This window comes from Caretta caretta, chromosome 5, assembly GCF_965140235.1.
Source record: "Caretta caretta isolate rCarCar2 chromosome 5, rCarCar1.hap1, whole genome shotgun sequence".
In the NCBI taxonomy this organism is placed as follows: domain Eukaryota; kingdom Metazoa; phylum Chordata; order Testudines; family Cheloniidae; genus Caretta; species Caretta caretta.
Window position 1 is genome coordinate 89766747 of NC_134210.1, and position 13967 is coordinate 89780713.

General features: G+C 39.2%; 1 protein-coding gene across 13 annotated transcripts in view; it reads right to left on the bottom strand.

Annotated features, from left to right (window-relative positions):
- Positions 1-13967, bottom strand: part of ERCC6L2 (ERCC excision repair 6 like 2) — a 231730-nt gene that overhangs the window by 143231 nt on the left and 74532 nt on the right. The window contains exon 20 of one of the 13 annotated variants that reach the window (XM_075128649.1): positions 9333-9591. The exons of the other annotated variants lie outside the window; for them this stretch is intronic. Coding sequence (XP_074984750.1) covers positions 9568-9591 — 24 coding nt within the window. The 3' untranslated portion in view covers positions 9333-9567. Of the gene's footprint in view, positions 1-9332; positions 9592-13967 lie in introns of those variants that run through there. 13 annotated transcript variants of the gene reach the window in all.

Here is a 13967-nt window from a genome sequence, read left to right on the forward strand (position 1 = left end):
TCATCAAATATGAAGATAATACTGTAATTACAAGTGTTAGTGTCTATCTAATCTAAGGTGTCTGTCCCCACAATATTCAAGATACAAACGGTAAGGATTATGTTTAAAATGGCTCATGAAGTTATCATTGTCTTTAAGTAAGGGGGACTAAAATTACATGTTAAAAAAAAAGCTGCTAAAATTGTTTTCATCTGTTGTACTTGTAATACAGAATATTAGGAAGGTTCTTAATATAATTACAAACCCCAATATTCGATTCCTCAACTTAATTTCTTCCAAAAGGAAACCAACTCCCTGCAATTTCACATCCATTATCAGACCTAATTCTGTGATAGACTTTTTGAAGTCAATTAGAGCACTTGCTCACTAGTGTGAGCAAGGGGTTCTGAGTCTGTCCCCATATAATTAATATTTCATAATACCACAGAGTTCAATCAGCGGAATCCTTTTAATAGAAGTATATTCTTCACACTATGAAGAAACCAACAGAACTCTAAATTACAATGTACTGAGGGACTAAATTACTTCCAAGACTTCCTTAAAGATGTAACAATAAAAATAAAAAATAAAAAAAACCAACAACAGTAAGGACCAGACCCCGGCCTTATTTCAGCCCCTCTGTGGTGCAAAGCAGGCAGAAAGCTGCCCTTACTGAGCTGATAAGGATTCCTTAGGTGTCAAAGAGCTAGTATAACCAGCTTTATGTCACCACCATTTGCCCCACACTGTAGAAGACATTTCAGGAAAATGGTTGAGGGTATGGATGGGGCTGGAATGCTTTGTTGCTCAAGTGATCCCCCAGCTAGTGTAACAGCCCCTTGGGAGCAATTATCAAATGGCACATATTGCAGCATCGCTGAGGCTACTCTAACTTTTGCTGGAACTTGAGCCAGCCTCTAGTTACTGCAGGGACCAGTGAGGCACAAAGGTGATAAACTGTCACCTTTGCCCCCTTCTAACTGAGTGGGGAGATAGCTAGTGATGAAGAAATTTTGGTTGTTAACTGAAGTCCTCTGAAACATTCATATTTTTTAACTCTTTGTTTGGGAACTGCGCTGAGAAAAACCAATGAAAGCAAGTGGCTCTCTGTGAAGGGACTGGGTTTGATTCCATTTCCCATAATATTAGCCCCAGTTCCTTTTTATATGGCTATGGTCCAGATATCAACAGATTCTGCCAACATCCAAGACAGGCATCACAATATCAGTCTATATACAGCCATACTCTCCATTTACACTAGACTAGTTTATACAGGGGCCAGCATTCCACTACTTTGTATTTTCATCAGTTAAAAAAAATCACTACTCCTCAATTAGACTTACCTGTAACTGTCCAACAAGAATGTTCCCATCAACTACAGAGGTGAAACATTCTTTAGTCCGGACAGGAACAGCCCAAACTAGTCCAGATGAGGCAGAAGTCCTCAGAGCAATACACAGCTTTTCTACTTCCTTGCCTTCCATGCAACATTCAACGCTCTGCCTTTCTGGCATGTTCAACTTCAGATCAGCCATAGATTGAGACACCATTCCTGAAATTGTGATCTCAAGCTTGGAACTGGGAAGTGCTCATAATAGGCTACCAGGTCAACCAAGGACAGATGTCTCTCTGCTCTGCACAATTTTCACTGCCTCTTCTCCAGTCAGATGGAGAGAACATATTTTCAGGGGCAGCAGCAATTTCTTTCCCCTTTTTAGCTGGTTAACAGGATTAATTCATTCAAGTGACATATCGCCTTAGTACATCAGAAAACCTAACCACAAATCAATCATCATAATCATTGTTGTTGTTGAAAAAGGGGAAGAACCACTAGCTTGTCTCAGATCTCAAGACCAGTTGGTAATTGCTTATTCTATTAGAAGTCAGAAGACCTCAAAACCACATTTCCTGATTATTGCAGATAGCCCAGAACAACATCTACCCAACAGCTATAAGCTTTACAAAATTGTGTGTATAGGACATTAAAAATTACACTGAAAGGGTTAATTCCATAATACGTTGAAATAGTAACCTTAACGAAACAACATTACAGGTCAATCATTTGGGAACAATTATTTTAAAGCAGAATAGCCTTCCCTATCCTAAAAGGGCAGGATAATGGAACGTTATCTCCCCAATGTCTACTCGCTGTAAACAACCTATCTTTCCTGGATGAATGAAAAAGCTGTATAAACATATTGCAATCAAATCTACTACAGCTGATGGAAATCCTTTGTTTAAGCAATCTAAAAAATGCCAATATACTACAAATACGATAAAGAGGAGTTCTTAATAACACAACTTTTGTATTTACAGTATTCTGAGCAGCACGTAAACCTGCACTGGGTATACAAAGGGCACATTTTTTTCTAGACTGACAGCATGCTTAGTTCTCTCATTTACACCACACTGCAATAACATAAAGAGGGGTTTACCATTAATCCAGGTTTTACTACAAAGCATCCAGTTATTTCTCTGTCAAACACTGGCAAGAGTGCCAAGTGTCTGTCATCCAATTCAGGGGATTAAGTCTTCTTTTATAGTGTGATACTTGTACCAATTTATAAAAATACAGATATAGTTTCTTAGAGCTGGTCACACTCTATATTTTGGCCAGGATTCATGCCGCAGAGGTTGAATATGACAGCTGGCAGGAAGTTGAGGGGAGAATACATCCTCCCCCTTTTCAGTCACCACATTTCAGTTGCCATAGTAATTAATCCTCAATTGAATGGCTGTCTTTGTACATTTCTTTTCAGTAAAACTTTAAGTAAACTTAAGTTGAAAACATGCAGTTGACTGGAAGAAAAAAAAAAAACAAAAAAAACCCCCACAACCCCAAAGCTCCATATAACCCACAGGTACAGTACAAGTTTTGTGACTAAAGCATTTCCATTTTTGAGAGCAAATTAGCTCTAATGTAGGATATTATCAGTTTTTCAAAATACTTAAATATGCCGTGCCCCTGTTTTTATAATTGTTTTGTGAAGTAAATTTTCCCCCTTCTTCAAATTCTTCTTCCCCCGCTTAAAAAAAAATCCTTTCAGAAAAATAAAAGTAAAAATCAGCTTTAAAAGAGCTAAAGAAAGGCCATCCCAGACCCCTCTACTTTTGAATTTTCATGTAGACTGTTTTTGCCAATTAACACTGAAATTAATTAGGGAATTAATTATGGAATCCAGACATTCAATTCAGAATAGACTGGAAACAGCAGAAGAGGACATTTCATCTTGGCTCTGGGAAGCTTTTATTTCTTTTATGTTTAACTAAAAAAAAAAAAAAAAAAGTTCACTAATAGGAGTCCAAAAAAGCAAAAGAATATTAAGGGAAATAAATCAAACATCCACCACTGAAAATCTGCTAGGCTGCTACAGTCTTTAGTCACCCTGTGCATAAGAAAAATGGAAATGCAAACTGTGCAAATATTTAGTGGGCATGTCAGCTCTGAAGAAATATGTGATCACCTATATTTTCTCCCTACTATTTACCTCACTCCTGGAGGAATGTGTAAAAGCTTGGTTTTGTTATTTGCATAGCTGTCATGACTTTTGGTCCTTGTCTTTAGTAAGGCTGAAATCAGTGAGGCGGGGACTGACCTGGGTTCTTCATCTTTTCTAAAATGATGGCTACAGAAGAACACGCTATCCAATCCACTGCTTCCTTTGCACTGAATATTTTTCCCCCTTCAGAAACTTTTTCCATTTGAATATACTTCCTTTCCATCTGATATCACCCCCTGGCAGAGAATACAAGCACAGGTTTTCTTTGTAACATATGGTGACACATTATTAACGTAGGTAAACTCCCCTTGTAATAATGTCAATATTTTAAGCAAGTCTGTGGTTGTTCATGCACTGACAACAGAACTATGAATCATTTTTATGGAAACAAATGCTGAAGATGATGGGCCCTCTGGATCCCATTAAATTAGTTGAGGATGGGCAAAGCACAGTAAGGTGCGGAAAAATTAACAGGAAAACTATTTTCTTCAAGAGGAACCTTCTTCATTCAGACCAGTTCTATGGATGGGGAAACCCGCCTATCTTAAATTGCATCTATTGTTAAATAAATGACAGCTTATTTTGTGAAGATGCGAACATTGGAACAAGGGGCAGCTGTGGATTTTTCTTTTGCTAGATGACCTTTGAACCCAGGAGACTGTGGATCAAGTCGTTAGAATCCTGAAGCCTGGTGAGATTTTCCCATCTATGCCTTGCATCATTGTGCTCTCAGAGAGCTGGGCACATTTTTGTCTCCACTATTGGGAGGAGAGGAGCAAAGCCAAAGCCTTTCCATAGACTTTAGTGATCTCTATATTTTTAAAGCGCTTTGCTCAGGGGTACGGAACACTGAAGTTTTTGGGAAGTACACAGAATAACAAGCTGTTGAGATCTGTGGAAGTGGTTTTTAACATAAAGTTATCTTTTTGAAAGATGTAAGAGGTAAAGTTTTCTATTGATAGAGCATCAGATTCTACTGCTTGTTAATATGGCCAATCAAAAGACAACCTGGTAGGACATGAAAGAGAACCTACTAAGTTGAGTTTCCATATGGACAACTTCAGATATAAGGTGTTTTTATTAGTATGTGTGTGACAGAAAATGATTTGTTTGTCCAATGAGTCCAATATGCTGGCTACAAACACACAATGAGATTTCAGGATATTTAATCACAACCTCTGAACAGCAACATCCCAACCACATCACACCTTAACCTTTAGGACACCCAGGCTTGCCTGTAATAAAGGGAAGCTCGATTCATCTCTTCAAGTGAGCTACTGTAGTGGAAGGTGTCTAGAGGTAAGGATCATTGAGGTGACTGTCATAGTAATACCTTTTCCTTCAACTTCATCCTTCAAATACTTATGCTTTTAAGTTAAACAGGCTGGCCTGACATGCATCACTAATCCATATTATACCATCAACAGTATCTTCTGATCTCCAGCAAGATCCGCTGCTCCACCACCATCTCCACTTAGGAGAATTATGCCTTCCTTTGCTAATTTGGAGTTATTAATGCCTAAATTGAAATTTCCCCTTGATCAAGGTCATCTAGATGAGCTGTATCCATAGGAACAGTTAACATAACATTTACCCAGTTTATGAGAAGGCACCTCTGCTGTCCTTAAGTCTTTTCGCTTTGAGATGTACATCCTTCTTTTGACATTCTGGTTTGCTATTAATATATACATCGTAGATTATCTCAGGCTGCTGAGTCTCCTCTGTTATACAGAGGGATGCATTTTAATTGCCAAAATTCTTAAGTAAATACTTTTATTTCCGTATGTGTTTTATACTAGGTACTACTTGTAGCAGATATAGAGCAGTTTAAGCAAAACTATAAATATTGACATAACCACATTATTTAAAGCAAAACTGCAGTTTTTAAGGGAGACCACTGTACCTCCTTGATTATGTTTCAAGGATGAGCTGCTGTATACTGAGGAAGTTTATTTATGATGGTTCCCTTGGTGTACAAAAGTCATAGGTAACAGAAAAACAGTCTTTATTGGAAACACCACACAACCTCCCTGTCTAGCTGTAGATTTGTGGTCCAATCTTGTTTGTTTGTGTAAATTACTGTTACTGCAGCTGAGATAGCTGGAAGATATTTTCAGATGGTATCATGCTAGTATAGATCCTCATCGCTCTGAGCTTCAATGTGTGTTTATACTAAGTTCCTTTTCCTGTCTTGACAGGTCCCCAGAACTATTGTGAGATGATGTGTACTTCTCCCAATCTTCTCAGACTTGCATCAGTGTGAGGGATGGTAAAAGGTGGTTAACAGAATCTTTAGTAGTGCCTAAGGTGTAATCCAACTATGATCAAAGAAACATTTACTGTTGTTTTCTTGCAGTAATCCAGAAATTAACATAATTTTCTACCACATAAAGGAGCACTGAGGGAGTCAAGTTCATTTCCAAGGATTGGAGGATTGACAATTACCATCTTGCCTCCTGCTTCTTCTACCTATTTTGGCTCATGCTCAGACTCTAGAGTACCTGCTGTCTTCTATGCTTTCAAATTTGGAATGGTCAATAACACTGTGTGTTATAGAGTCCAAAGTCCTTCCTGCCTCTATCTGATTACTAGAATTTTGTTGGACTCGACCATTGCTCTGTCCAAAAGACATTCAAAACAGTTTGCCTTCAAAGACCTTAGTGTCCAAGAAACAGAATTTAGTTTGGCTTTAAAGATTTATATTTATACCAAGAAACATTGGATGAAGTATAGTCATTGCAAATCTGGATAAAGTTTATTCTCTATTTCTTTTTTAGGACAGGTAGTGTATATTTAATTGTATTAGTTTTATTACTTTTAAAATTGGGAAAGAAGACTCAAATCTTCAAGCTGTTTTTTTTTTAATTTCAGATTTTAGTCTTTATATTAAGAATGTTATGACAGATTCTAAATTTCAATAGTTTGATATGTTTTAGCCATTCATTATTGTAAATGTTGAGTACAGTTGCTCACTTTAAAAGGCTAAATCAAGCCCTTTCACATTAAGTGTAGGTTAGAAAAAACACAAAACAAAGAACAGCTTGGTGTATCTCAAACAAATAATAAGACTCAAGCTTGCTACAACTAAGCCCTTTCAAGTCTATTTACTATTCAGGAACTCATCTTCCTGAACAGGTGGGATAGCCCATAAGCCCATCCGGCTGCTCACGGCACAGCTCCTTCTCCCAAGCCACCCATCTCTCCACTAAGGGAGCAGCCTTCATGATTTCTGTAATTCACTCCAGCTGTAATCCAATCCACCTTCTGCTTTTTAATGTATGCATTAATCCCATCTTTACTTCTCAGGTACGCAGGATTGATAAGCCCATTCACATTCAGAATATTTCTGATTATACAGTACATGAATGAAAAGTGTCTGTGTATACTCAGGTTTCAGAGTAGCAGCCGTGTTAGTCTGTATCCGCAAAAAGAAAAGGAGTACTTGTGGCACCTTAGAGATTAACAAATTTATTTGAGCATAAGCTTTCTAATGAGCGTCATCAGCATGGAAGCATGTCCTCTGGAATGGTGTCCGAAGTATGAAGGGGCATATGAGCATAAGCTCACGAAAGCTTATGCTCAAATAAATTTGTTAATTTCTAAGGTGCTACAAGTACTTCTTTTCTTTTTGTGTATACTAAGCTTTTCTTATTTCCTCTGTTGATTGATTTTTGCTGCAGTCACGTTTATCCAGTTACCATATTATTAGCTATAGTTTTTCCAGTTTGCATTTGGCTGAATTCTTACTACAGAGCATTCATATAATAATTCATGTTTTGGGTTAATCAAAGAATGATATAATATAATCTGAAGAAAACTCCCAGCATAAATATTTTTCATTTTTTTATTTTTTTAAATTTTTTTATATTTTTATTTAATATGTAAATATTTTTACAGCATATTGTCTTGACTCATAATTAGGGCTGTTGATTAATCGCAGTTAACTCACACAATTAACAAAAAAATTAATTGCAATTAAAAAAATTAATCACGATTAATCACAGTTTTAATCGCATTGTTAAACAATAGAATACCATTGAAATTTATTAAGTATTTTTGGAGGTTTTTCTACATTTTCAAATATATTGATTTCAGTTACAACACAGAATACAAAGTGTACAGTGCTAACTTTATATTAGTATTTTGATTACAAATATTTTCACTGTAAAAATGATAAACAAAAGAAACAGTATTTTTCAATTCACCTTATACAAATACTGTAGTGCAATCTCTTTATCGTGAAAGTATAACTTAATGTAGATTTTTTTTTGTTACATAACTGCATTCAAAAACAAAACAATGCAAAACTTTAGCGCCTACAAGTCCACTCCGTCCTACTTCTCGTTCAGCCAATCACTAAGACAAACAAGTTTTTTTACATTTACGGAAGATAATGCTGCCATCTTCTTATTTACAATGTCACCTGAAAGTGAGAAAAGGTGTTAGCATGGCACTTTTGTAGCCAGCACTGCAAGGCATTTACATGCCAGATATGCTAAACATTCATATGCCCCTTCATACTTCGGACACCATTCCAGAGGACATGCTTCCATGCTGATGACGCTCATTAGAAAAATAATCTGTTAATTAAATTTGTGACTGAACTCCTGGGGGAAGAACTGTATGTCCCCTGATCGATTTTACTTGCATTCTGCCATATATTTCATGTTATAGTAGTCTCGGATGATGACCCAGCACGTTATTCATTTTAAGAACACTTTCGCTGCAGATTTGACAAAATGCAAAGAAGGTACCAATGTGAGATTTCTAAAGATAGCTACAGCACCCGACCCAAGCTTTAAGAATCTGAAGTGCCTTCCAAAATCTGAGAGGGACGAAGTGTGGAACATGCTTTCAGAAGTCTTAAAAGAGCAACACTCCGATGCTGAAACTACAGAACCTGAACCACCAAAAAAGAAAATCAGCCTTCTGCTGGTGGCATCTGACTCTAACGATGAAAATGAATATGCTTCGGTCTGCACTACTTTGGATTGTTACCAAGCAGAACCTGTCATCAGCATGGATGCCTGTGGAATGGTGGTTGAAGCATGAATCTTTAGCGGGCAGCATTATCTCCTTGAAATGTAAACAAACTTGTTCATCTGAGCAATTGGCTGAACAAGAAATAGGATTGAGTGGACTTATAGGCTCTCAAGTTTTACATTGTTTTATTTTTGAATGCAGGGTTTTTTGTACATAATTCAATATTTGTAAGTTCAACTTTCATGATACAGAGATTGCACGACAGTACTTGCATTAGGTGAATTTAAAAATACTATTTCTTTTGTTTTTACAGTGCAAATATTTGTAATCAAAAGGTATATAAAATGAGCACTGTACACTTTGTATTCTGTGTTATAATTGAAATCAATACATTTGAAAATATAGAAAACCTCCAAAAATATTTAAATAAATGGTACTCTATTATCGTTTAACAGTGCGATTAATCGCACAATTAATTGCAATTCATTTTTTTAATCACTTGACAGCCCTACTCATAACGTATACTATTCTCCACCTTCAATTTAATTTTCTCAAGGGTGTCAGAAATAAAGAAATATCTCCAATCAAGCCTAGTTTTCCGCAAGCATTTTATTTCTTGCTCTAAAATTCAGCTACTTCAGTTGGCCATTCCCTTAGTGTGTCAGACATCTTTTAATATTTTTGTATCCCTTTCTTTCAGAGATATAACTCTATTTTCTATCATCTCTGAAATGTGTTTATAAATTTCAGCTTTACAAAGTTGGAAGTGTAACATTACACACATATTATAAAAAACATTAATTTAACATGATGAAGTTGGCATGGAAAAGGGAATAGGAAGGGATATTTTGTTAATGCCCACGAGAAGAGACTGATCCACTACAGGAAAGAAAATGAGATTATTCTGATGTTCAATCCTTCTCCAGAGATGCTTAGGGGAAAAAAAGAAGATGAAACTGTAAAAATAAAACAAAAAACCCTACCCCCAAAAAAAACAATAAAACCGGATCAGATATTTAAAAGGCCAGAGGTAAAATGTAACACACTGCAGATATTTTCATGCTATGTTGTACCTGAGGAAGGCATCAGCTGAGAGGACTAAGACCTACAGGAGATCACAAAAAAATCCCTATATTAAAAAAAAAAAATCATATTAAGGAGTGTGAACATAGAAATCGAAGAGAACATTAATGCATATGGAAACTTCTTGTAAACAGATGCCAAGACAGTGCTTCTGAAGAGCAGAGTCAAAGCTTTCATGAGGGCATTCAGTTGTTCTGTCCAAATCTTCTAACGGCAGGTCTTCACTACCCGCTGGATCGGCGCGTAGTGATCCATCTATCGGGGATCGATTTATCGTGTCTCATCTAGACACGATAAATCGATCCCCGAACGCACTCCCCGTCGACTCCGGAACTCCAGCTCGCGAGAGACAGAAGCGGAGTCGATGGGGGAGCAACAGTGGTCGACCTGCCTCCATCCTCACGGCCAGGTAAGTCGACCTAAGATACGTCGACTTCAGTTACGCTATTTGTGTAGCTGAAGTAGTGTATCTTAGGTCGATCCCCCCGCACCCAGTGTAGACCAGGGCTAACCTTGTTTTGAGAACTATGAGAATAAAATGAGCATACCAAAAACTCTACCAGGATTATACTTGAAACTCCTCATGACTCCACAAGATTTTTTCATTAAGAATTTTTGTGGCTGATAGTACTTAAACCTGTTTTTAAGAACACTAGAGTAATTTGCATGTTTCTTTTCTTGACTATTCCTCATTTGATTCCTCACAATTTTCTTTGCAGTATTTGCCACGTCACCTTACAATGTCCTAAACTGACTGAATAAGTGAAAAATAAATGGCAAAAAGAGATGAACACCAGAGCAACCATAATTTGCCTTTCATACAAAGTCCTTGTATTAAAAATAAAGCAACAAGGAAAGGAGAAAACAGAAAAAGTAGCAGCAAAGTTGTTCCTAAAAGTGGATCATTTTTCAAAGTTTTCTACAAGGCATCAGCAGCTCTTTAAGAAGAGCACGAAAAATTCAGAGCTCTATATTTTAGAAGAGACAGACATCTAGCGATTACTGCTAAATTAATGCCTTTATGTCAGAGTAAAAACAGGGAATGAAGTCAACTGGCAGTTTTTCCCACCATTATTGATGTTTTCCTTCCTTTTTCAATCTCTTCAAGTTAATTGATGTTACTGTTGCTTCTGGTTTAAGAAACCAAATACCCTTGAAACGTATCGATTGACAGCTAATCGGAGAAATTAATTTGTTAACACCTGTGGGCATGAAAATTCTGAATTCGGGTGTAATGAGAAACAAATCATTTGAACAACAGAAAAGCCTTTAAAATCCCATAGCCTAATATCAGAGACACAGCAGGCGTTAGAGTCATTAAGCCCCAGTACTCTCCTCAAATTTTTCTTTCATTTGTCCTGCATTCTAGTGATGTTGTCAATCCTGGCTATTAGGGGCTGGGATCTTTCTGTGGTATTCTTGCGCATTTTTACCTGATGGTCTATTTAGGGGAGAGATTCAAATACAAATACTTTTACTATAGAAAAGATCTCACTTATTGCTGATTGGCTTTTTTGATCTTCCCAGCATAATATTGCTTCAACACCCCTTGCTAATAGAACAATTATTTACACTACATCAATAGTGCTGGAAGCACACCTGTTAATGAGGAAATGCATGGGCATGACCTAATATATGTAGATCCAGACTAGAGTTTTTACCTTGAGTTAAATGATTGTTAGTTTATTCATGGTAGCTAAACACATCTGTGAAGACTAAACTGAATGTACCCCAAACATTTGCTTTAGGCTACAAACATTTGTGGTTCATCCTGGGGATCAGCCTAGGGGAACTACAAATGTTTGTAGTATGGAAAAAAATGACTGGGGAATGGTTAGATTCATCTTTACAAATAGATAAATTGATGGTGTCCATCTAAGTCCAAATTAAACATGAACCCCCAAACCAAAAACCTGGATGTGAACATTCCCACTTAAGTGTCTGAAATCTGGATCCAAATCAGAATGCCCCAAGCATTCAGGAATGCAGATTAAAACCAACAAACAAACTCTCTCCTCCGGGGGACTGAGTCATCTATCTGCCGCCCTGACCGGGAAAACCGAGAAGTCTGCTGCTTGCCGGGGGCTAAGATTCGCGATGTGACGGAGAGACTGCCGAGACTCATCAAGCCCTCGGATCGCTACCCCTTCCTGCTTCTCCACGTGGGCACCAATGATACTGCCAAGAATGACCTTGAGCGGATCACTGCGGACTATGTGGCTCTAGGAAGAAGGATAAAGGAGTTGGAGGCGCAAGTGGTGTTCTCGTCCTAGGCCTAGGTAGGGAGCGTCGAATCGTGGAAGTCAACGAATGGCTACGCAGGTGGTGTCGGAGAGAAGGCTTTGGATTCTTCGACCATGGGATGGTGTTCCAAGAAGGAGTGCTAGGCAGAGACGGGCTCCACTTAACGAAGAGAGGGAAGAGCATCTTCGCGAGCAGGCTGGCTAACCTAGTGAGGAGGGCTTTAAACTAGGTTCACCGGGGGAAGGAGACCAAAGCCCTGAGGTAAGTGGGAAAGCGGGATACCGGGAGGAAGCACAGGCAGGAATGTCTGTGAGGGGAGGGCTCCTGCCTCATACTGGGAATGAGGGGCGATCAACAGGTTATCTCAAGTGCTTATATACAAATGCACAAAGCCTTGGAAACAAGCAGGGAGAACTGGAGGTCCTGGTGATGTCAAAGAACTATGACGTGATCGGAATAACAGAGACTTGGTGGGATAACTCACATGACTGGAGTACTGTCATGGATGGTTATAAACTGTTCAGGAAGGACAGGCAGGGCAGAAAAGGTGGGGGAGTAGCACTGTATGTAAGGGAGCAGTATGACTGCTCAGAGCTCCGGTACGAAACTGCAGAAAAACCTGAGTGTCTCTGGATTAAGTTTAGAAGTGTGTGCAACAAGAGTGATGTAGTGGTGGGAGTCTGCTATAGACCACCGGACCAGGGAGATGAGGCTTTCTTCCGGCAGCTCACGGAAGCTACTGGATCGCATGCCCTGATTCTCATGGGTGACTTTAATTTTCCTGATATCTGCTGGGAGAGCAATACAGCGGTGCATAGACAATCCAGGAAGTTTTTGGAAAGCGTAGGGGACAATTTCCTGGCGCAAGTGCTAGAGGAGCCAACTAGGGGGGGCGCTTTTCTTGACCTGCTGCTCACAAACCGGGTAGAATTAGTGGGGGAAGCAAAAGTGGATGGGAATCTGGGAGGCAGTGACCATGAGTTGGTTGAGTTCAGGATCCTGACACAGGGAAGAAAGGTAAGCAGCACGATACGGACCCTGGACTTCAGGAAAGCAGACTTCGACTCCCTCAGGGAACGGATGGCCAGGATCCCCTGGGGGACTAACTTGAAGGGGAAAGGAGTCCAGGAGAGCTGGCTGTATTTCAAGGAATCCCTGTTGAGGTTACAGGGACAAACCATCCCAATGAGTCGAAAGAATAGTAAATATGGCAGGCGACCAGCTTGGCTTAATGGTGAAATCTTAGCGGATCTTAAACATAAAAAAGAAGCTTACAAGAAGTGGAAGGTTGGACATATGACCAGGGAAGAGTATAAAAATATTGCTCGGGCATGTAGGAATGTTATCAGGAGGGCCAAATCGCACCTGGAGCTGCAGCTAGCCAGAGATGTCAAGAGTAACAAGAAGGGTTTCTTCAGGTATGTTGGCAACAAGAAGAAAGCCAAGGAATGTGTGGGCCCCTTACTGAATGAGGGAGGCAAACTAGTGACAGAGGATGTGGAAAAAGCTAATGTACTCAATGCTTTTTTTGCCTCTGTTTTCACTAACAAGGTCAGCTCCCAGACTGCTACGCTGGGCATCACAAAATGGGGAAGAGATGGACAGCCCTCTGTGGAGATAGAGGTGGTTAGGGACTATTTAGAAAAGCTGGACGTGCACAAGTCCATGGGGCCGGACGAGTTGCATCCGAGAGTGCTGAAGGAACTGGCGGCTGTGATTGCAGAGCCATTGGCCATTATCTTTGAAAACTCGTGGCGAACCGGGGAAGTCCCGGATGACTGGAAAAAGGCTAATGTAGTGCCAATCTTTAAAAAGGGAAGAAGGAGGATCCTGGGAACTACAGGCCAGTCAGCCTCACTTCAGTCCCTGGAAAAATCATGGAGCAGGTCCTCAAAGAATCAATCCTGAAGCACTTGCATAAGAGGAAGGTGATCAGGAACAGCCAGCATGGATTCACCAAGGGAAGGTCATGCCTGACTAATCTAATCGCCTTCTATGATGAGATTACTGGTTCTGTGGATGAAGGGAAAGCAGTGGATGTATTGTTTCTTGACTTTAGCAAAGCTTTTGACACGGTCTCCCACAGTATTCTTGTCAGCAAGTTAAGGAAGTATGGGCTGGATGAATGCACTACAAGGTGGGCAGAAAGCTGGCTAGATTGTCGGGCTCAACGGGTAG